Source organism: Gigantopelta aegis, chromosome 14 (assembly GCF_016097555.1).
Source record: "Gigantopelta aegis isolate Gae_Host chromosome 14, Gae_host_genome, whole genome shotgun sequence".
In the NCBI taxonomy this organism is placed as follows: Eukaryota; Metazoa; Mollusca; class Gastropoda; order Neomphalida; family Peltospiridae; genus Gigantopelta; species Gigantopelta aegis.
The window spans coordinates 40,959,546-40,982,299 of record NC_054712.1 but is presented as its reverse complement, the minus strand read 5'-3'; the positions used below and the strand labels follow the sequence as shown (position 1 = coordinate 40,982,299).

Below are 22,754 nucleotides of genomic sequence, written 5' to 3'. Positions count from 1 at the left end.
ACCACTAGAGCACATTGATTTAGTAATCATCGACTATTCGATGTTAAACATTTGGTAATTCTGACATATAGTTTTAAAGACCCTCTACATTTTACCCATTAGTAGCAAGGGATCTTTTGTATGCATCATCCCACAGACAGGATACCACATACCACGGCCTTTGATATACCAGTCGTGGTGCACTGGCTGTAACGAGAAATAAATAAATGAGCCCACTGATGGGAATCGATCCTAGACTGCACATCTAGCGAGCACTTCACCACTGGGCTACGACCCACCCCATAAAGTCAATGCAACCCAACATCCAGCCAGTAAAAGAACTGGGGGATGCTCGTGATGCACAATGTTCAGCGCCAACCAGTTGGAAATTCTTGAACGTGACGCATCTGTTAAAATGTCAAAAGGTCACCGATAAATTGGCAATGCAACGGGAGTTTGTTAATTTCTTGATGTACGTGAAAATGACGTCGTCGGAGAATATCATTTTATATGGGCAAGTTGCCTTATTAAGCGTTGTTTATGGACCAACACTAATTCGAAATAAAGTAAGAAACTTTTAGTGTTATTATTAGCAAGTATAGCTAAAATTTAATTATAAGTATTGTCTGTTATTTCTTTTAAATTCATCTGGGTATGAACAAAAACAATCACCCGCAAACTTATGTGAGAACGGCTTTGCTGATTCACAATTTGCGAATGTTTATTTTTGTTCATACCCAGATGACATTCCTGAGTTTGCTGCATTGTAAGATGTTTCCTGCCTGTTCGCTGTATCCGAACCATACAGAACGCGTTGGTCGATCCAAGCCACAGAGTACATGACTCCACCAGTCGCAAGGGATCTTCCAGTAATACCCCAGTCGCACGGGATCTTCCAGCCCCCCGCGGTGTTAATCTGGGTGCGACAAGCCACATAGTATAGGACACACCCAGTCCCATGGGATCTTCCAGCCCCCCGCGGTGTTAATCTGGGTGCGACAAGCCACAGAGTATAGGACACACCCAGTCCCATGGGATCTTCCAGCCCTCCGCGGTATTAATCTGGGTGTGACAAGCCACAGAGTATAGGACACACCCAGTCCCATGGGATTTTCCAGCCCTCCGCGGTATTAATCTGGGCGTGACAAGCCATATCTCAGGCGTTTTTTTTTTTTTAATGAATCTGTTTAGGAGCATGAGGTCCCGCTGTCAGTCTGTGCTAAACCAAACAAGGCACACCAGATATTGAAAATAAGAGTTAACAATCCAACACACCGCTTGTGACTTTCAGCTTAAAGGACAGTAGTGCCATCTCTTTATGGGGTGCGATGAAATATTTCATAAGAAAACAATCACTGACAAAAGTACTAGACTAAGTAGCTGTAGATGTTTCTCAACTAATGTACAACAGAACTGTACTCGTAATATTGTAGTGGCCCTTCATAGTGACGCTCATATGGAGATTGGTGTATGTGTGCGTGCGCGCGCGTGCGGTTATGTCCCCCACAATGGCTGGGGAATAAGCATTTAACAGAGCAAACTATTCTAATATAATGAAACTAATCTAAACCGGACATTAAAGGGACATTCCTGAGTTTGCTGCCATTTTTAAGATGTTATCGACTAACAGAGACTTTTTAACGATTGTAATTACATATCAAATATATTTTTCTTCATAAAATATTATTGGCTGTATATTAAACGTTTTCTCATCGTTCTAATATTTTTCCTAGGTTAAATTTCATTTTATTTCCTAAAATATTATTTTTTCGTACGTACGAAATTATTTGAAGACAAACTCCAGTTTGGGCTTCTTACAAACATTAAGACGACCAGAAACACATTGAATATACAGATACTGATAAACTAAACCAGAAAATATATATAATATGTAAGTTTAATCGTAGAACTATTTTATTAGTCGGAAACATCTTACAATGCAGCAAACTCAGGAATGTCCCTTTAAGCAAACGTGAATCCCCTTAAAACCTGTTTCACCGTCCCTTTTAAAATATTAGTGGAGAAATGAATCTCTCTAAATAGGATATCCTTTAATCCCAGATCTTTTACTTGGCCACGGGGGTGTCTGCTTTTGAGGGGTTTGCTTCTCAATGCTGTTATTTTTCCCAGTTCCTTCACGTGGGTCAAATGCTTGCCAAGTATTTATTCTCTAAGATTGATGCTTATGCAGAAATCTGAAAACAAATTTCTCTACTCTGCAACTCCACCTACCCTCCATCCGCTATGCAATGCCGTGTAGATATGACCATAAAACATTAATAAACCTATACTCTTTTTGCAATGGAGAGTTATGGATACAATAATTCTAAGATAAAAGATGCATGAGAAAACAGATGTCGTTGTTACAAGATGGAAGGAAAAACAAACAAACAAACCAACCAACCAACCTTCGGAGAATTAACAAATGAATAATGATATACGCACATAGTAGTAATGAGAAAATGTTTATTTGCTCACTAGTAACAGTTGGTTTATGTACAAATCTATAAATATGATGTCTGCACACATTCAGCATACCAGAGATCATGGCTGGTAAAACATGACGAGAGAATCTTTCTTCTATATCTAAAGTTGATCCAGTGATCCCATTGTGGATTTTATGTAGCTGACAAATGGGCATTAATGAAAACCTGTAGGTATTGGGCACGGTGGAAGCAAGTAGACATGAAGAGGGGGGTGGCGCTGACTGAGATCGAGGGCGCAAAGAAATGTTTATAGTGGGGTTCGGGGAGTATGCTTCCCCGTCAAATTTTTAAAACTAGATGTCCTGAAATGCAATTTCCTGCATTCTACAATGATTTACTACCAATAATATTTTCAATTCAGAATTATTACTCCACCGTGCCTGGGTATTGATTATATGTATTGTAGCTCAATGGAAATAAGATTCATCAGAGTAGCTAGTAAGAAGGAACATTTCCTAAACCTTTAGACCAAGAAACAGAGTGATAGAAAACTATGACGGCAGTTTTTGTCAACTTGGTGTTGGCACTGTGGATCAGACAATACAGAGCTGTTTACTGTTCAAGTCACAGGACTACAACTAAAATCAGAGTTTTACGAAACAACACCGAATACACCAGCATGATGAGTTGCCAGTGTTCGTACAATGGTCATCCAAAACAGACAAGTTTTCCATGCCTTAAATCCACCATTTTCTCAATTACTTGACAAAGGTCAACTTACTGTTGCCATCATAGCAGTAAAGCCGTACCCAATGTTTGTATAAGTTTTCCATGCATTAAATCCACCATTTTCTCAATTACTGGACAAAGATTAACTTACTGTTGCCATCATAGCAGTAAAGCCTTACCCAATGTTTGTATTGTGGGTTGTCCTAGACTGTTTATAAGTATCCTGCATTTTTTTTATTTTACCAGCCAATCAGGTATAGTTATTTTAAACAGCTTTATGGTTAATGGGCTACCATTAAATACAATTATCTAAAACTCACTGATGCTTAATGGGTTCCCATTAAAATACAATAATCTTAAATCTGTTGTTATTTAATCAGGGCTGCAGCTAGGATTTTTTTGTGTGGGGAGCAGATATATTTTTGGAATGAAAAAGCATGGAAGGCACAAAATACTAGCGGGTCCGGAATTCAGGAGGCTCTGAAGTACTATTTTGCAGCCATTTCTGGGAAGTTACATACTTAAAACATCAATATCAATAACCAGTAATTTTGTTATGGGGGGGGGGGGGGGGGGGGGGGGGGGGGGGGCGCAACTGCCCCCGTTGCTCCCACCCCCTTCTAGCTACGGCCCTGATTAACCTAAAAACAGTTATCTTAAAGCTTCTGTTTTATGGCTTACGATGAAAATGCAATTATCTGAAAATTGCAGATGTCTAATTTGCTAGCACTAAAATAACAATTATCCTAAAGTACATGTATATCATGTTTTGTGGGCCACCTATTAAAATGCAAGTATCATCAAAATGTGAAAACCCCTTGTTAAATTGTACAAAGCTATAACAGCAATATTAGTTCACCCAGTGTTTGTATTACAGGTCCGTTCAACAACTACATATTGCAAAACTAGGAATGATTTTTATACCTCTTCAACCTCAAGTAACATTTTTTAATGCTATGGCACTCCACTATAACTGTATAGCATTCGTCAATATCGGCTTCTCCCCTACTTTCTACAAACCTGCAATGACGGGTAGCATTTTCCTTTATAAGTAAAAAATAGAAAATGTTATTCAACTCTAAACAAACACCCCTTCCCACAACATTTTGTAACTCATTCTGAGGTAACTGCTTGACCCACTGTTCAAGACAACATATAATTGTTGAACGGCCCCTGTTGATAGCTGACTGGTAGACAGTAGTTTAAATCCACTGGCCACCCACCAAATCATGAAACCATGTCCACAAAACACCACATCCGCGAGGTGGCGAGCGTGACGCCAAGTAAATGTTTTTTCACGGTCGTCAGCGTTTCGCCAGGTAAACGTTTTCACACTGTCGTCAGTGGGATTCCTCGGGGTCGACCTTCCCATACTTCTTCTCCCACCTCTCTATGAACTCTGTCTTGCGAATCTCTCGCCGAGCGAAATACTCAGGATACTGCGCCTTCTCGAGCGGTGTCCATGTGTCTAATAGCTGAAATGTAACAAAATAATAATCAGTGTGGACACTGGACATCAAAGAAAACAAGCAGCAGTGTGTACAGAAACGCAACTGATGAAAAACTACAGTGGCTCATGACAGTTGCAGTAATGTAAGTTAACAGTATTTTAAACAGCCTCTATTGTGTCCCATACATGTACCTGTATCCATATGTAAGTTGGATACACACAATAAACGTTACATTTTATTTGAGCAAATAAAACATTTTATTTTTATTTTAGACAATCTCCCGACTGAAAAAAGACTTAGTTGGTGCCAAATTTGTCACGTGATCAGAACAGTCATTTAGTCTTGTACCCACCGACACTTGTCTAATATTTTTACCTCAATTGCAGATTAAGTTGGTCTGATGATTATTACTTACGGTCATTTGTTTATTTAGCAAATCCTAATAAAAGATTATAAACTTTTCCTTTTGTTAGGGATATCACCTCTCATAATTAAATAATTTATCTTGGGGGGGCAAAACTATTTTTACCAGCTACGTATGTGAATGCAATTAATACTTTCGAAGAAGATAGACATAAAAAGAACTCAAAAATGTTATCCCACAATTGGAGGATCACCTCAAAACATCTTTATTATTTTTGAGATACACAATGTATCTTGAAATCTTTATTAAAATAATATTAAAACTTTGATTGGTTCACCAAAATGAATGCCATTGCTGGGTTTCATGGGTATACCCAAATGTTTTGCTTTTTTTTTTTTTTTAAAGTTAACCTTTTGACAAAATTAATTACTCTTATCCTTAAACCTAAACGTAAGCATTTTTTTTTTCTGGGGGGAAGCCCCCCCATACGCCCTGTTGACTGTGGTTGCATTCAATTCGATAACGACATACCCAAAAATGTCTTTCTGACAAAAACATTGCCTTGAATGTCAGACCAATAATATATCCAGTTCAAATACATAAAAGATAAGTCAGCTTGTACAACATCGTACCAACCTTTTTGTACCAGATGTACAGAAGAGCAAAATAAAGGGTAGCACTTTCCACAAAGTCGACCAACACACGATGATATACAGTAACTGGAAGTGGGGGTTCAGGGCTTCTAGAATTTTATAAAAATCCACTAGCCATGGGATCAGTGATTTTAAAAATTTACTCGCCATGATTAAAAATTCACTAGTCCTACTTTAAATAAATACAATTTTACTAATAGTAATAATCAGATATGTCATCTAAAGAGGGAGACAGAGCTTAAACCCCCTTAGATTTGGGGTGGGAATAAGGGCAGGATATTTATATTTACAAAATAAGACTTAAATGCAGCATTTGACAAGAGTTCATTTTTCCACTAGCCGTCGGGCTAGTTATAGTAGTTATTTACTAGCACAACACTGAATATCACTAGCCATGGGAGTGGGGCTACCATAATCTAGAAGCCCTGGGGTTGTGCAGTCACCACTCTTTTAATTTTCACCCAGCGAGAACACTACATGTGAAGATAAACTTACCCAGTCAGGTACATGAGGCTCTCTGGCATAGGCTACACCACCTGGAGAGTTGGGAACTGAAATAAAAACACAAAACATCCACGTCAAAGTGATGTATACAACAAAGGCACTCTTATATTGCCGTACATTAGTTCTGTCTAAATTGTAGTTTCTTGCTTGAAATAACATCATTTTTCACATTTAGTCCATTGGTCAAAAGGATTCAACCCGTATACTGATAGCTCATTGGTTGACTGCTCATAACAGGTGACCTGCTGGAAAAGTCATCTTGTAGAGCTTTGTTAGTAACTGCAAGCAATAGGTATGTACTTTCTTCTCACATGCATTATGCACTGTTTTTTTTATAAAAACCCAAACATTTAACATAAGTTAGATACATATAGAACACTACACTCGTTTTTGCTACATATAAATTTAATTAAATGGGCTAAATTTTCATGTTAGTATCTGCATGAACAAAAGTAAGGTCAGATACCATGGGATGTTTACAAGTTTCATAAAATGTTATCTAGCTAAACTGAGTGTGGTATTTTATTTATTACCCACAATCAAATAATGTAAAGTTTTACATTAATTTACTGACATTACTCAGTGAGACATTTTGCTACTAATACACACTACTAGATAAGAACAGAATTTGTACAAGACACCCAGGTGCTCACCCGGTGGGTAATATAGTCACTTATTATTCTCACATTCATAATGTAGTGTTTGTAAAATATAGTGTTTGTAAAAAAAACCCCACCATTTAATATTATATAGTCACTTATTCTCATTCATTATATACTGTTTGTAAAACAACATTTAACATAGGTTAGACATAGTCACTTATTCTCAAATTCTTTATGTACTGTTTGTAAAACAACATGCAACATATTCTAGGCTCAGTCAGTTACTCTCCATTGCACTTTGAGATAAGTGTGTTCAGCAACACCCCACTCCTAGTTTTAATGGCTACAAGACAGAGTAGATGAACGTACATTTGAGTGGCTGTGGACGAGTCTTGAGGAAGAAAGTTTTAATGACTACCACAAGACAAGAGTAGATGAACGTACATTTGAGTGGCTGTGGGCGAGTCTTGAGGAAGAACGTTTTAATGACTACCACAAGACAGAGTAGATGAACATACATTTGAGTGGCTGTGGGCGAGTCTTGAGGAAGAAAGTTTTAATGACTACCACAAGACAGAGTAGATGAACATACATTTGAGTGGCTGTGGGCGAGTCTTGAGGAAGAAAGTTTTAATGACTACCACAAGACAGAGTAGATGAACATACATTTGAGTGGCTGTGGGTGAGTCTTAAGGAAGAGAGTTTTAATGACTACCACAAGACAGAGTAGATGAACATACATTTGAGTGGCTGTGGGTGAGTCTTGAGGAAGAGAGTTTTAAGGACTACCACAAGACAGAAAAGACGAACATACATTTGAGTGACTGTGGGTGAGTCTTGAGGAAGAGAGTTTTAATGACTACCACAAGACAGAGTAGATGAACGTACATTTGAGTGGCTGTGGGCGAGTCTTGAGGAAGAGTTTTAATGACTACCACAAGACAGAAAAGACGAACATACATTTGAGTGGCTGTGGGCGAGTCTTGAGGAAGAGTTTTAAGGACTACCACAAGACAGAAAAGACGAAAATACATTTGAGTGGCTGTGGGTGAGTCTTGAGGAAGTTTTAAGGACTACCACAAGACAGAAAAGACGAACATACATTTGAGTGGCTGTGGGTGAGTCTTGAGGAAGAGAGTTTTAATGACTACCACAAGACAAGAGTAGATGAACGTACATTTGAGTGGCTGTGGGTGAGTCTTGATCAAGAGAGTTTTAATGACTACCACAAGACAAGAGTAGATGAACGTACATTTGAGTGGCTGTGGGTGAGTCTTGATGAAGAGAGTTTTAATGACTACCACAAGACAAGAGTAGATGAACGTACATTTGAGTGGCTGTGGGCGAGTCTTGATGAAGAGAGTTTTAATGACTACCACAAGACAAGAGTAGATAAACATACATTTGAGTGGCTGTGGGCGAGTCTTGAGGAAGAGTTTTAATGACTACCACAAGACAGAAAAGACGAACATACATTTGAGTGTCTGTGGGTGAGTCTTGAGGAAGTTTTAAGGACTACCACAAGACAGAAAAGACGAACATACATTTGAGTGGCTGTGGGCGAGTCTTGAGGAAGAGAGTTTTAATGACTACCACAAGACAAGAGTAGATGAACATACATTTGAGTGGCTGTGGGTGAGTCTTGAGGAAGAGTTTTAATGACTACCACAAGACAGAGTAGATGAACGTACATTTGAGTGGCTGTGGGTGAGTCTTGAGGAAGAGAGTTTTAATGACTACCACAAGACAGAGTAGATGAACGTACATTTGAGTGGCTGTGGGTGAGTCTTGAAGAGAGTTTTAATGACTACCACAAGACAGAGTAGTTGAACGTACATTTGAGTGGCTGTGGGTGAGTCTTGAGGAAAAGTTCACGCTCTCCGTCCAACAGCAACTTCTTCACTTTGCGCATGTCTGTCTCGTTCAGGTTCTCGTCAAATCTCGCCCTCAGCAGCACCGCGTTGTAGCGGAAAACATGTCTGCAATGAGACGACAAAGACACATTTATAAGCTGTAATGATAACATGTGACCAGAACATAATAAAAGTGTTAGCTCCACAGTAGCGACCAACAAAACTGAAATGAAAAGGGGCTGGAAGTATAACATCTCTCACTAGCCCTCCAATTATCAATAACTGCACAGCCAAAATCAAAACTAGAATGTTCTTTGTTGAATAATAACCATGTGCTCACCATATATAATCTGTTTGCATCAAATGAAAACTGATGAATTGGCAAGTAACTTCATAATGAATAAAGTTAACAGTCATACAAGAATATGTTAAGACCCCCTTCCCGCCTACTTATACAGAGTGGGTAAGTAATTTAACAAACTCCTCTCTTTCTAACAAAAGAATTAAATGCACAATATGTGGGTGTGCAACACAATAATGCATGGTGTTTTGTTCAGTGTATTTTGTAGTTAATTATCACCTGGAATGGTGATGTCAGTTGCTCAAATAGCCTACAGGGAAATATAATATCCCATGTCAGACAGATATCAACATATATATTGGCAAGATTTAACTCATTAACTGATCAATAGATGTAAAAAAAAAAGAAAAAAAAGTATTATCATGTACAAGTGTGAAATGTTGTCCAAGCTGGATCGGAGCTGTTATCATGACAATATAGTTTTCCCCGAATGCCAACATCCCTATCCCAAGTAAGTGAGGCATTAAATTATAAGACAATAGATAAATAACACAAACACAGTACTTCTAAACATGACTGGGGTTGTACTTCAGGTATATACTAGCCTGTTAATTAATTGGGACTGGCGATTCACACCTTTTCACCTTGTTTACACCAATACATGTGCAAGATTTTACTACCACGTGACTTGTACAATCAAAACATGCATGTTATATAAGCTTAGTCAGGGCTAGCTCTGGGTGAGCAAAATATTTCGCCAAATTGTCCATTAAACTTCAAAAATTGTAGAAATCAAGTTGGTTTTTTTTTAAATGTCAGTTATTAACTTATTACATAAAATTATTTCGCCAAATGAAAATAAAATTTGCCAACTGCTTTCAAAATTCGCAACTGGCAAATCTGGCGAGTGCCAGAGTTAGCCCTGTTAGTATTTCCTATCTGGACATGAAACTTGAAAGTGAAAATAAAACAAAGTCTGCATTGTGTGTATTGTTGAACCTGACGATGTACATAGAAACTTCATGTTAAGTACTGCATTTTGTAGAAATCTAGTTCAAGTCGAACATTAATATATATATATATATATAAAGTATATATACTTATTGATTTGTTGATATTATGTGATGACCAATTTCAGAATAACATTTATCAAACGTACCTCAGTGGAGGACAAAAATTATTGTGAGCTAGAAGAGTTTTGGTTTTTTTTTTAAAGCCACTAGCCCATCAGCCTACTGGTTTTGCATTTATCACTAGCCCCGTGTTAAAAGCACTAGCCCAAGGCATTGGATTTGTCGAACTCTGCCATTTTCACTTTTGCCTCCCTCCCTGCCCCCTCAGCCGGTATTATCCAGGGCTTAAACTTAAGAATTTGTCTTAATTTTGTAAAGAACTGCCATGGGCAAACTTAGAATTCTGCTGTCCGGAGTTTGCCGAAGCTTAGCTGAATGTGGGTGCTGTCGGGTTTCTTTTTGTAGTGTGTGTATTAGTGATTAATATCTGATTTTTTTTTAATCAAGCAACTCGAAAATGGTTGATGTAAATGTATTTGACATCAATCATAGGATTGTTGTGGTATTAGAGCGGAAATCTTTGACAACTTTTTGGTTGTCGGCAATTGCCAAAAAGATACATAGCTTGGTCTCCGACTGTAATGAGAGCGTATTCATATCCAAATGTCCGTCTATTGTCCGAATCAAATTGTTAACAACTACGAAAAATTACTCTCCTATCTTTAATTGCCGTTAAGATTTCCTCCAAAGTTTGTCCAGACAGAAATCTTGAAAAAACCACTACAATGACACAGTTTCCACATACCAGATGATAACTATGTCACCTATATCGACTTCGCTGAGAGCGCATAGGGCAAAAAGCATGTAATTTTGTGCTAGCTGCCATTTTGACTTTTTATGGAATATTCTCCAAGAGGGGTGAAAGGATAGGACTTAATCTAACAACGTCATAACATGTTATGATATAAAAGCAGATGTGATGACGTCATATTATTAATTATTATTATTAAAAAATGTTTAATGATACCACAAGAGATCATTGATTTCATATTGTGTCACATACTTTGGAGGCTTTCACCCCTCTTGAAAAGTATTCCATAAACAAGCAACATGGCAGACGGCAGAAAAATGCATGTATTTTTCCCTATGCAATCTCAGCGACATTGTTGCAGTCTCGTGTGTGGAATCTGTATATTTGTAGTGGGTTTTTTTACGATTTGTGTCTGGACAAACTTTGGAGGAAATCTAACGGCAATTAAAGGTAGGAGAGTCATTTTTTGTAAGTTGTTAACAATTCGGTTCGGACAATAGCTCTCTTACAAACTCGGGCTATAGTAGTTCATCAAGATTAACTTTGGCTACAAGTGCAAGCACTACCAAAGGTTAATCCTTGGGACGAACAACGCCATTAGCGCCCTTCCGAGCAATTTTGCTCGGAACGGAATTCAATCCAAATTGCGGTCAAACTAAAAGAAAAACGACTGTCATCACGTTTCTCCACCCAAATCGTGTACTGTGATCTATTTGGAGCATATGGACACTAAGAAATACTTACTTTGAAACGATCTTCACTTTGAATTAAAAAAAAAACTACCGACTGTATGACTTGTTTTTAAAACACGTCGTGCATTATGGGAGGAAAATGAAACTCGGAACAATCTTGTATGTGGAAAAGGATCAGTGAAGTCATTTCTCGTTTCATAATGAATAAAACAAAAACCATAAAACAAAAAATTAATTAAAGTTAATAAAATAACTTAAAAGTAAAAATAAATTAAAGTTAATAAATTAAAATAAAATAAATGAAATTAAAGTTAATAAATAAAAAAAAAACATTAATTAATTAATAGAAATTAAATAAAAATTGTTTTACACACACACGCACACATATTATATATATATATATATATATTATTTTTTTTAAAGAAAAAAACAGTTCATTGATGTCTCTAAAAATAACTAAAACATAAGCACTAAGTTTTAAACTTACTTACCTGTCTTTTTTCTGAGTTTTCTTCTAAAATCGTCCGTGTGTGTGTGTGTGTGTGTGTGGGGGGGGGGGGGGGGAATGAAACATATTTCTCTCTTGTTTGCCAGTACGTAAAAACGTTACTGTTGCCCCTTGCTCGCCACGAGGAGGCCAGAGAGTTGAACAAGATATACCAAATTTGATGTGTGCCCTGTTCAGGATTTTACATAAGTTAAACAGAAATGATTCCTCATTAAAAGGAGAGAGAAATATGTTTCATTGGCACCCCCCCCCCCCCCCCCCCCCCCCCACACACACCCGGACGATTTTAGAAGAAAACTCAGAAAAAAGACAGTTAAGTAATTTTAAAACTTAGTACTTATGTTTTAGTTATTTTTAGAGACATTAATGAACTGTTTTTTTCTTTAAAAAAAAAAAAAATATATATATATATATACTCTTCAAAAGAAGAAACGCAAAACCACATTGTCGTAACATTTGGAGAATTGATTTAATTATTGAATGGTGAGTCCGATAATTACCAAATGTTGCAGGATTGTTCACAATTCACTCTAGTCCATTGTGAGTAAGTGATAAGACACACCACCAAGGTCAAGGTCATCTGGAGTCAATACCGGGTGTGGCCTCCGCGTGTGTTGACAACTGCCTGGCACCGCCTGCCCATTGAAGCAACCAGAGTACGGATGACGTCCCGGGGGATGGTGGCCCACTCGGCCTGCAAGGCTGCTGCCAGCTCGGGCAGGGTCTGGGGCTGTGGTTGTCGCTGTCGGAGGCGTCGGTCCAACTCGTCCCATAGATGCTCAATTGGGTTCAAATCCGGTGATATCGATGGCCAAGGAAGGACATTAATGTGTTGTTCTGTAGGAAAGCCGTTGTGAGACGTGCTGTGTGAGGCCTGGCGTTGTCATGTTGGAACACTGCGTTGGCGTTGGCCATAACTGGAACGATGTGTGGCCGGAGGATCTGGTCAATGTAGCCCTGTGCATTCAGGTTGCCCTGCACGTGGACCAGGTCAGTTCTGCCAGTGTGTGAGATGGCTGCCCACACCATGACACTACCCCCGCCGAATCTGTCCACTTCCTGCACGCAGTTTGCCGCATAACGTTCACCACGACGCCTATACACACGACATCTTCCATCATGACGTCGGAGCAGAAATCGGGACTCGTCACTGAACCACACCTGTCTCCATTGCAGTTGAGGCCATTGTCGATGAATCTGGCACCACTGCAGTCGGAGTCGACGGTGTTGTGGTGTTAAGATGACACCTCGAACTGGACGCCTGGCACGAATGCCTACCTCACGTAGGCGGTTCCGTACGGTCTGGTCGGATCTCCTGCGCAAAACCTGGTATTGCTGCGGCTGTGGAGGTGGCAGTAGTCAATCGTTCCCGAAGGTGGCGTACCCGGATGTAGCGGTCCTGCCCGGGGGTAGTGACCCGTGGTCGACCGGATCTAGGGAGGTCACGTGTTGATTCATGTTGCTGGTAACGGTCCCACAGTCTGGAGATGGTGCTTGGGGACACATGGAATGCCCTGGCAACGGCCGTTCTGGATTCGCCTGCGTCTAGTCGGCGATGGCATTGTTTCTCTGCGGTTCACTGAGACGTGGCATGTCCTGGATTGTCAACTGTCGGCCAGATACAGAGGCCAGGCAAGCGAACACCCTGCACTTTTATACTGTCGGTGTTCATGTTGCACGTGCAGACAACGCACGTGCAGTGGTGACATGGTTTGCACGTGGCTGCGTTTTTGCGAATATTCACATTTTGGAACTTTATTGTACAGTAGCTGCGTTTTATCGAATGTAACCGTGGGAATGTGTTTGGGACATGCAATGACCTTATATTCACAAAGCATGAACCGGTAGGAAACATAAAATCGGAGTTATAACCCATTTGTACCCTTTTGCGTTTCTTTTTTTGAAGAGTATATATATATAATATGTGTGTGTGTGTAAATCATAATTTTTATTTCATTTCTATTAATTAATGGGTTTTTTGGGGTTTTTTATTAACTTTAAAGTTTAATTTCATTTCATTTATTTTTACTTTTAAGTTATTTTATTAACTTTAATTAATTTTTAGTTTTATGGTTTTTGTTTTATTCATTATGAAACGAGAAATGACTTCACCGATCCTTTTCCACATACAAGATTGTTCCGAGTTTCATTTTCCTCCCATAATGTACCCCGCGTTTTAAAAACAAGTCATACAGTCGGTCGTTTTTCCTTTAATTCAAAGTGAAGATCATTTCAAAGTAAGTATTTCTTAGTGTCCATATGCTCCAAATAGATCACAGTACACGATTTGGGTGGAGAAACGTGATGACAGTCGTTTTTCTTTTAGTTTGACCGCAATTTGGATTGAATTCCGTTCTGAGCAAAATTGCTCGGAAGGGCGCTAATGGCGTTGTTCGTCCCCAGGATTAACCTTTGGTAGTGCTTGCACTTGTAGCCAAAGTTAATCTTGATGAACTAGGGCTATAGCAGATCATCATCATACACACCAGGTGTATACACTTTGTCATTGTTGAGCTTTACGAATAATCGCCCATTCTAAACCCTCCTCTCAATACTGTGCAAAATCATGTTGCATTTATTATTGTCTGTCAGACTCAGTCAGTCCGTGCCACCTCAATTCACAATTCTCAAATTCAAGAAATTGTTCTTTGCCCTTGTCTGGCCTTGACTGTGACTATTAAATTTATACACAAATGAACAGTAAATACAAAAGGTATCAACCCTGCACGTGAATAACTACTCTATACCTCTGTGTGCCGAAATGCGATTGTAAAACCCGACATCCTTCTTTATACAAACGCCTGACTCGCCTTGCGTGCGAGATCACGGTTGTTTGCATGTACGACATTTTGCTACACTGGTGCTCGTGGCAGTAGGTTAGAGCTGTCAGTAAAGCGCATCAACTTGTGTAGGAATCAGTTAATAAGCGATTAACTGATACACTGTTAACGCGTAGCATTGTTCAGTAATTTGGTGTTGGGAGATTATTGACATGAGAAATGAGATAAGCGGGAAATTTATAAAAAGAAAATGTCATTTGAAATAGAAAATGATAACAATGTGCTAGATATGCAGAAAAAGTATTCGGCTCTTATGAGTAATTACATATCTTTTTTCTTTTTTAAAAATTATGTTCACCCATCAAATAAAACCCATTTAAAAATGCATATGATCTACAGTACGGGAGAAGGTCAAACTCAGGAAACTGCCCCATTCTAACCCGCCCCAGCAGTTGGTCAACCCGCCCCCTACTAACCAGCCCAGCAGTTGGTCAACACACACCCAACTAGCCTGCCCCTACCAACCAGCCCCAGCAGTTGGTCGACACACCCCATTCTAACCCACCCCAGCAGTTGGTCGACACACCCCATTCTAACCAGCCCCAGGTGTTGGTTAACCCACCCCAAGCGTTGGTCAACACACCCCTACTAACCATCCCCAGGCGTTGGTCAACACCCCCCTACTAACACGCCCCAGGCGTTGGTCAACACACACCCTACTAACCAGCCCCAGCTGTTGGTCAACACACACCCTACTAACACGCCCCAGGCGTTGGTCAACACACACCTACTAACCAGCCCCAGGCGTTGGTCAACACCCCCCTACTAACCCACCCAAGGTGTTGGTCAACACACACCCTACTAACCAGCCCCAGCTGTTGGTCAACACACCCCCTACTAACACGCCCCAGGCGTTTGTCAACACCCCCCCTACTAACACGCCCCAGCTGTTGGTCAACACACCCCCTACTAACCAGCCCCAGGCATTGGTCAACGCCCCCCTACTAACCAGCCCCAGGCGTTGGTCAACACACACCCTACTAACCAGCCCCAGCTGTTGGTCAACACACACCCTACTAACACGCCCCAGGCGTTGGTCAACACACACCTACTAACCAGCCCCAGGCGTTGGTCAACACCCCCCTACTAACCCACCCAAGGCGTTGGTCAACACACACCCTACTAACCAGCCCCAGCTCTTGGTCAACACACACCCTACTAACACGCCCCAGGCGTTTGTCAACACCCCCCCCCCCCCTACTAACATGCCCCAGCTGTTGGTCAACACACCCCCTACTAACCAGCCCCAGGCATTGGTCAACACCCCCCTACTAACCAGCCCCAGGCGTTGGTCAACACACATCTACTAACCAGCCCCAGGCGTAGGTCAACACCCCCCTACTAACCCACCCAAGGCGTTGGTCAACACACACCCTACTAACCAGCCCCAGCTGTTGGTCAACACACACCCTACTAACCCACCCCAAGCGTTGGTCAACACACCCCTACTAACCCGCCCCAGCAGTTGGTCGACACACACCCTACTAACCCACCCCAAGCGTTGGTCAACACACACACCATTCTAACCAGCCCCAGGTGTTGGTCAACACCACCCTACTAACCCACCCCAAGCGTTGGTCAACACACCCCTACTAACCCGCCCCAAGCGTTGGTCAACACACCCCTATTAACCTGCCCCAGCAGTTGGTCGACACACACCCTACTAACCCACCCCAAGCGTTGGTCAACACTCACCCCATTCTAATCAGCCCCAGGTGTTGGTCAACACACACCCTACTAACCCACCCCAGGTGTTGGTCAACACACCCCTACTAACCCACTCCAAGCGTTGGTCAACACACACCCTACTAACCCGCCCCAGGCGTTGGTCAACACACACCCTACTAACACGCCCCCAGCGTTGGTCAACACACACCCTACTAACATGCCCCAGGCGTTGGTCAACACACCCCCTACTAACCAGCTCCAGGCGTTGGTCAACACACACCCTACTAACCCGCCCCAGGCGTTGGTCAACACACACCCTACTAACACGCCCCCGGCGTTGGTCAACACACACCCTACTAACACGCCCCAGGTGTTGGTCAACACACACCCTACTAACACGCCCCAGGTGTTGGTCAACACACACCCTACTAACCAGCCCCAGGCGTTGGTCAACACACACCCTACTAACACGCCCCAGGCATTGGTCAACACACACCCTACTAACCAGCCCCAGGCGTTGGTCAACACCCCCCTACTAACCAGCCCCAGGCGTTGGTCAACACACACCCTACTAACCAGCCCCAGGCGTTGGTCAACACCCCCCTACTAACCAGCCCCAGGTGTTGGTCAACACACACCCTACTAACCCACCCCAGCTGTTGGTCAACACCCCCCTACTAACCCGCCCCAGCTGTTGGTCAACACACATCCTACTAACCAGCCCCAGGCGTTGGTCAACACACACCCTACTAACCCGCCCCAGCTGTTGGTCAACACACACCCTACTAACCAGCCCCAGGCGTTGGTCAACACACACCCTACTAACCAGCCCCAGGCATTGGTCAACATCCCCCTACTAACCAGTCCCAGGCATTGGTCAACACACACCCTACTAACCAGTCCCAGCTGTTGGTCAACACACCCACTACTAACCAGCCCCAGGCGTTGGTTAACACACACCCTACTAACACGCCCCAGCTGTTGGTCAACACACACCCTACTAACCAGCCCCAGTAGTTGGTCAACACCCCCCTACTAACCCACCCCAGCTGTTGGTCAACACACACCCTACTAACCAGCCACAGTAGTTGGTCAACACACCCCTAGTAACACGCCCCAGCTGTTGGTCAACACCCCCCTATTAACCAGCCCCAGTAGTTGGTCAACACCCCTCTACTAACCAGCCCCAGTAGTTGGTCAACACACCCCCTACTAACCAGTCCCAGGCGTTGGTCAACACCCCCCTACTAACCAGCCCCAGGTGTTGGTCAACACACCCCCTACTAACCCTCCCCAGTAGTTGGTCAACACGCACCCTACTAACCATCCCCAGGCATTGGTCAATACACACCTTACTAACCCGCACCAGTAGTTGGTCAACCCGCCCCCTACCAACCTGCCCCAGCACAGTAGCAGTTTGTCAAACAGCTCCCTAGTAACCAGCCCCAGCTGTTGGTCAACCTGCTCCCTACCAAACCGTTCCACTGTTTAGTCAACTTAATTGCCCTGAAAATGTTGCCAACTTGCCCCAGTGGTTGGTCAACTCGCCCCAATTCCACTTTACTATGTTTGGAGTTTAAATTAAATTAGATACGGCAGTCCACATTGTTTAATTGTATGTTGTATCGTGTAATGCAGGCTTTATGTTATAATTGTCTGTGTTCTAAAGATGTGGCATTCCTTCTTATTTAATTTATGTTGTATCGTGTAATGAAGGCTTTATGTTCTAATTGTAATTGTCTTCGTGTTCTAATTGTAATTATGTTTGTGTTCTAGAGATGTGGCAGTCCTCATTATTTAATGGCATGGTGTGTCGTTTAATGCTGGCTTTATGTTGTAATTGTCTTTGTGAACATTCTAGAGATGTGGCAGTCCTCATTATTTAATGGTATGGTGTATCGTTTAATATAGGCTTATGTTCTAATTGTAATTGTCTTTGTGAACATTCCTGAGATGTGTCAGTCCTCATTATTTAATGGTATGGTGTATTGTTTAATATAGGCTTTATGTTCTAATTGTAATTGTCTTTGTGTTCTAGAGATGCGGCAGTCTGCGCGTCCTTCTCTGTCTCAGGCCAGTCGATCACAGTTGCGCAGCGCTGTCTTTCAACTAGTGACTTCACGACAGAACACTGACAGTTTGCTGTCTGAGGTTGGCAGTGATTTACTTTTTTAGTGAATGCACATAATATATACTCACACAGTTGCATTATGTACATGATAAAAATTTCTGTTTTATTTATTTAATATGATCACACTTTTATTATACATGATAAAATTTTGTATTTGTTTAATGAATATTCATACTAGCACTTTTAGTATACATGATAAGAACTCTTTTATTTAATTAATATATTGACACTCTTGCATTATAAGTGATAAAATCTGTGCTATTTATTTAATGAATATACTCATACTCATGCAATATGCATAAATAAAATCTGTTTTTTTTGTTTTTTTTTTTATCATACAAACTTTTAATGTTATAATTTTAGGTCTAGTTTTTACTTTAGTTTCGCTCAGGACTACATCATTTAAGTAGAGTATAACCTTGTTTCTCTGTATTGTTTCTTAAAGATTCTGCAGCTGAGAACCACTGATTCATCTCATGTGGGACGAGCCACTGATTCATCTCATGTGGGACTAGCCACTGATTCATCTCATGTGGGACCAGCCACTGATTCATCTCATGTGAAGCTAGCCACTGATTCATCTCATGTGGGGTCAGCCACTGATTCATCTCATGTGGGACCAGCCACTGATTCATCTCATATGAAGCTAGCCACTGATTCATCTGATGTGAAGCTAGCCACTGATTCATCTCATATGGGGTCAGCCACTGATTCATCTCATGTGGGGACAGCTACTGATTCGTGTAGTGCAGCACCAGCCATCTCACCCTCCAGCCCGAATGTTACAGTGCTGTTACCAGCAGGTAAACACTATGCTGCACAGAACGTGGCTAATTATATGACCTGTCTATGTAGGTAATTTTGATGTGTTTGGTTGATGTCATTCCTTCACCACTTTGGGAGTGTCGTTAAACATTCATTCATTCATTCGTTCATTCCTTCACCACTATAACTGAGGTTTTCCGTAGTGTTTCACGGCTCAAACTTAACAACAGCATCGACGACAATTGCCGTCATTGAGATATAAATTGAGATAGATAGAGAGCATCACTGACGTGCCATTAGTAAAACTCCTCAACAATAGCAAAATGTATACACCTGTTGTATATTATCTGCCAGTATTTAACATTTACACATTTGAAATATGTCTACATACAGCAAAATTACCTTTCAGTCATGTTTATTTGCTATGAGTGCCACTTTTTATAAAATTGCCATAGCCAGAATCAAAATTGCCATTGGTAGGCTGTTTCACCCATAGCAATTATTTTGCAACTTGCTGTGGGAGACAAATTCCTAAGTTTGAGTCCTGTTGTTTATTTTAAAAACCAAATATTACACATTAGTTTGTTAGCGCTTTTTATGATTATCAGTTTGACTCAGCTTGTCAATTCTCACTTGTGCTTGGCTCAGCTTCAGGGTTAACTCTGGGTGAGCAAAACAATTTGCCAAATTGTCTATTAAACTTCAAAAATGGTAGAAATTGTCAGTTATTTAAAAAAAAAAAGTCAATTATTACATGAAATTATTTCGCCAAACTAAAGTAAATGATAGTTTGAACTTAAACCTGTTACCTATTTACACAAACTGTGTGGGTGTAGTTTTTTTTTAATTCTAAAACAATATTAAATAATTGTTAAAAGATAGGAGATTTAAAAACAGAAGGAACAATGTTGCCTCATGTAATACTAATTAATAGACTGTGTGATTATTTATTAAATCGGTATATTGATGAAGAAACATTTAATGTACACTGAATATAACAGTTTGACACCTGAAGACTAAGACTGAGAAAACCACTAGTTCTATTATATTACAGTATTACATTTGCAGACTGACACTAAATTGAATATGAAAACTTGAATTATGCAAATTAAAAGAAATTATTACACCTTGACCAGTAGGCCACAGATCACAGTTACTTACCATTTGGTTGACCAAAATCCAGAAATATGTATGCACAAGGAGTCTGCTGTTTGACTGTGATTATTTGAAGGGGCAATTGTTAGACTGAAGTTGATATGGGAGAGCATGTGTTAACATTGAAGGCGTTTTTGTGGTACATTCCAGCTCATGCAAATGTAGTACTTTTGTGAAGAATGTGAGTACTTTGGCCAGGTTTAGTGGGTGTGTTTGTTTAAACCAATATCCTGGAAGAAAGAGCTGGACAACAGGGGTTGTTGTTTTCAGCGTATGTTGCCTCCAGGCAGGCAAATGTGCGTACAAAAATCCATGGGCCTATTGAAACACATAACATAAATAATTGTGGCCAATGACTGTGGATCTATAAGGGAAGTAACTCTAGTCAAGTTCAATTCATAAAAGTTGTACTTGGTTAATTTGTCAAATGGTTCAAGTGAGAATTGCTCCAAGTACTTGATTAATAGGAACATCCATAGAACCGTTTTTAATTTAATTAACCAGATAGAAACATTTTGTGAATGTTTTTAGTTACCCAATGTTTTACCAAAAATGGACTAACCAGATACAGAGTAACACTGTGTGTGTTTTTTTAAATGGATAACTAGATAGAGTCTGACACTTTGTTTTTCAGTGTCACAATGTCTTTACCAAGAATCAACTAACCAGATAGTGTAACACTTTGTGTGTTTTCCAGTGTCTCAATGTCTATGCCAAGAATCAACTAACCAGATACAATATAACACATTGTGTGTTTTTCAGTATCTCAATGTCTCTACCAAGAATCAACTAACCAGATAGAGTCTAACATGTTTTGTGTTTTTCAGTATCTCAATGTCTCTACCAAGAATCAACGGCTAAATGTCAAACTTCCAGCATTGCAGCAGCTGAAACATGTGCAGGAAAGATTGTAGAAATGATCCGACATAATGATTTTGACAGCAGCTGTAAAGAACTTGTTACACCATTAAACCTAGTAAGATAATCAACTGACTTTTGACAAACATCAGGTGCAGGACTCATAGATGTGGTTCTCGTTCCATCCAGTGCACCACGACTGGTATAGCAAAGGCCAGTGGTATGTGTTATCCTGTCTGTGGGATGGTGCATATAAAAGATCCCATGCTGCTAATCAAAAAGAGTAGCCCATGAAGTGGCAACAGCAGGTTTCCGCTCTCAATATCTGTGTGGTCCGACGCCATATGTCCGACGCCATATAACTGTAAAGTAAAATGTGTTGAGTGCGTCGTTAAATAAAACATTTCCTTCCTTCCTTCAAAGATGTGGATTTACACATTTTCACTTTCTGCTATTTTGTATCACTTAATGTCACCTCTTGGATTGTCTGTCTTTTGGTATGGTTTACTTTATTATTTCCCATTCCATTAAAAAACCTCATCAATTATTTAATTTTAATACTTTGAGGGGTACAAGTTTATAACTTTTCCTGGCATATTTTAATTTAAAAGTTTATAAAGACATAAAATTTTAATTGTTTGTTTAAAGATAAGTTAAATGTTCGTGGGGTTTATAAAAAATGTTTTAGATAAGTAAATGTTTGAACTGCACAAAAAAAATCAAGAAAGTTTTACTTACTTACATGCATATGTGGCTGTTATTCTCAATCACTATTTTTGGGACCACATTTTGTTTTGGAAGTAAACTGATTTACAATATTTCATGAATTTTGTTATTGGTAAAATGATCAATTTTATTATCAAATTAGCAGTCATTATTGTCTATCAGTTCCTCAAGATGACAGAGATTTTGTTTTTAAAGTTAATTCTTTAATTTATTTATACGTTTGTCCATTATATAGTTTGTTTATTGTTTGTTTATTTGTTTATTTATTTTTAGTTAGTTTTTTATGTATTATCTTTTTTTGTCTGTCTGTCTGTCTTATCTATCTATAAATGTATGTACGTTTTTAAGTATTTATTTATTTATTTAAGTGTACTGAAACTTTAATGACATGTGATTTTAGGAGACATTGATGATATGTTTATTAAGTGTAATGTTATTTCAGGAGAAACTGACGATGTGTTTACATCTTGTACAGAAATTTATTGAAGAGCAGCAGTTCAGTAGAACGCATTTCATCACTGTTCTGTCAAGGGAGGTAACCTGTCAGAACTGTACATCAGTTAGTTTGTGAACGTTTTTTTCACTAAAACAATGAATCAAAAACGTACTAATTGTATGTAACACATTAATGGTTTCATTCAAGTGATTTGTCTAAGTTTAAAAAGTGTTTAGTGTTTATACTTGTAGATTATTTTTTACTTTTGAAATTTTCTCTTAGTTTGTTT

The 22,754-nt window shown here is 40.0% G+C and overlaps 2 protein-coding genes across 2 annotated transcripts in view; one reads left to right on the top strand and one right to left on the bottom strand.

Moving 5' to 3' along the window:
- Positions 1–2,428: 2,428 nt before the first annotated feature.
- LOC121388313 (NADH dehydrogenase [ubiquinone] 1 beta subcomplex subunit 9-like) lies at positions 2,429–14,775 on the bottom strand. The gene is made up of 4 exons (XM_041519602.1): positions 14,634–14,775; positions 8,545–8,687; positions 6,098–6,153; positions 2,429–4,609 (listed from the first exon to the last, which is right to left on the bottom strand). The coding sequence occupies exons 1-4, from the start codon at positions 14,732–14,734 to the stop codon at positions 4,475–4,477; spliced, it is 435 nt and encodes a 144-aa protein (XP_041375536.1). The 5' UTR covers positions 14,735–14,775; the 3' UTR covers positions 2,429–4,474.
- Positions 14,776–14,894: 119 nt separating this feature from the next.
- The window catches only part of LOC121388718 (Fanconi anemia group A protein-like), an 82,943-nt gene continuing 75,083 nt past the window's right edge, over positions 14,895–22,754 (top strand). Inside the window, exons 1-5 of the mRNA XM_041520186.1 lie at positions 14,895–14,983; positions 18,433–18,545; positions 18,971–19,328; positions 21,273–21,421; positions 22,472–22,564. Of these exons, the coding sequence (XP_041376120.1) occupies positions 14,917–14,983; positions 18,433–18,545; positions 18,971–19,328; positions 21,273–21,421; positions 22,472–22,564 (780 nt within the window). The 5' untranslated portion in view covers positions 14,895–14,916. The remainder of the gene's footprint in view (positions 14,984–18,432; positions 18,546–18,970; positions 19,329–21,272; positions 21,422–22,471; positions 22,565–22,754) is intronic.

Coding starts and splice junctions, on each gene's coding strand:
- LOC121388313 (XM_041519602.1), bottom strand. CDS start 14,734: ATGTCGTACATGCAAACAACCGTGATCTCGCACGCAAGGCGAGTCAGG. Junction 8,688..14,633: donor TCGCATTTCGGCACACAGAG/GTATAGAGTAGT, acceptor GTCTCATTGCAG/ACATGTTTTCCGCTACAACG. Junction 4,610..6,097: donor AGCCTCATGTACCTGACTGG/GTAAGTTTATCT, acceptor GTTACATTTCAG/CTATTAGACACATGGACACC.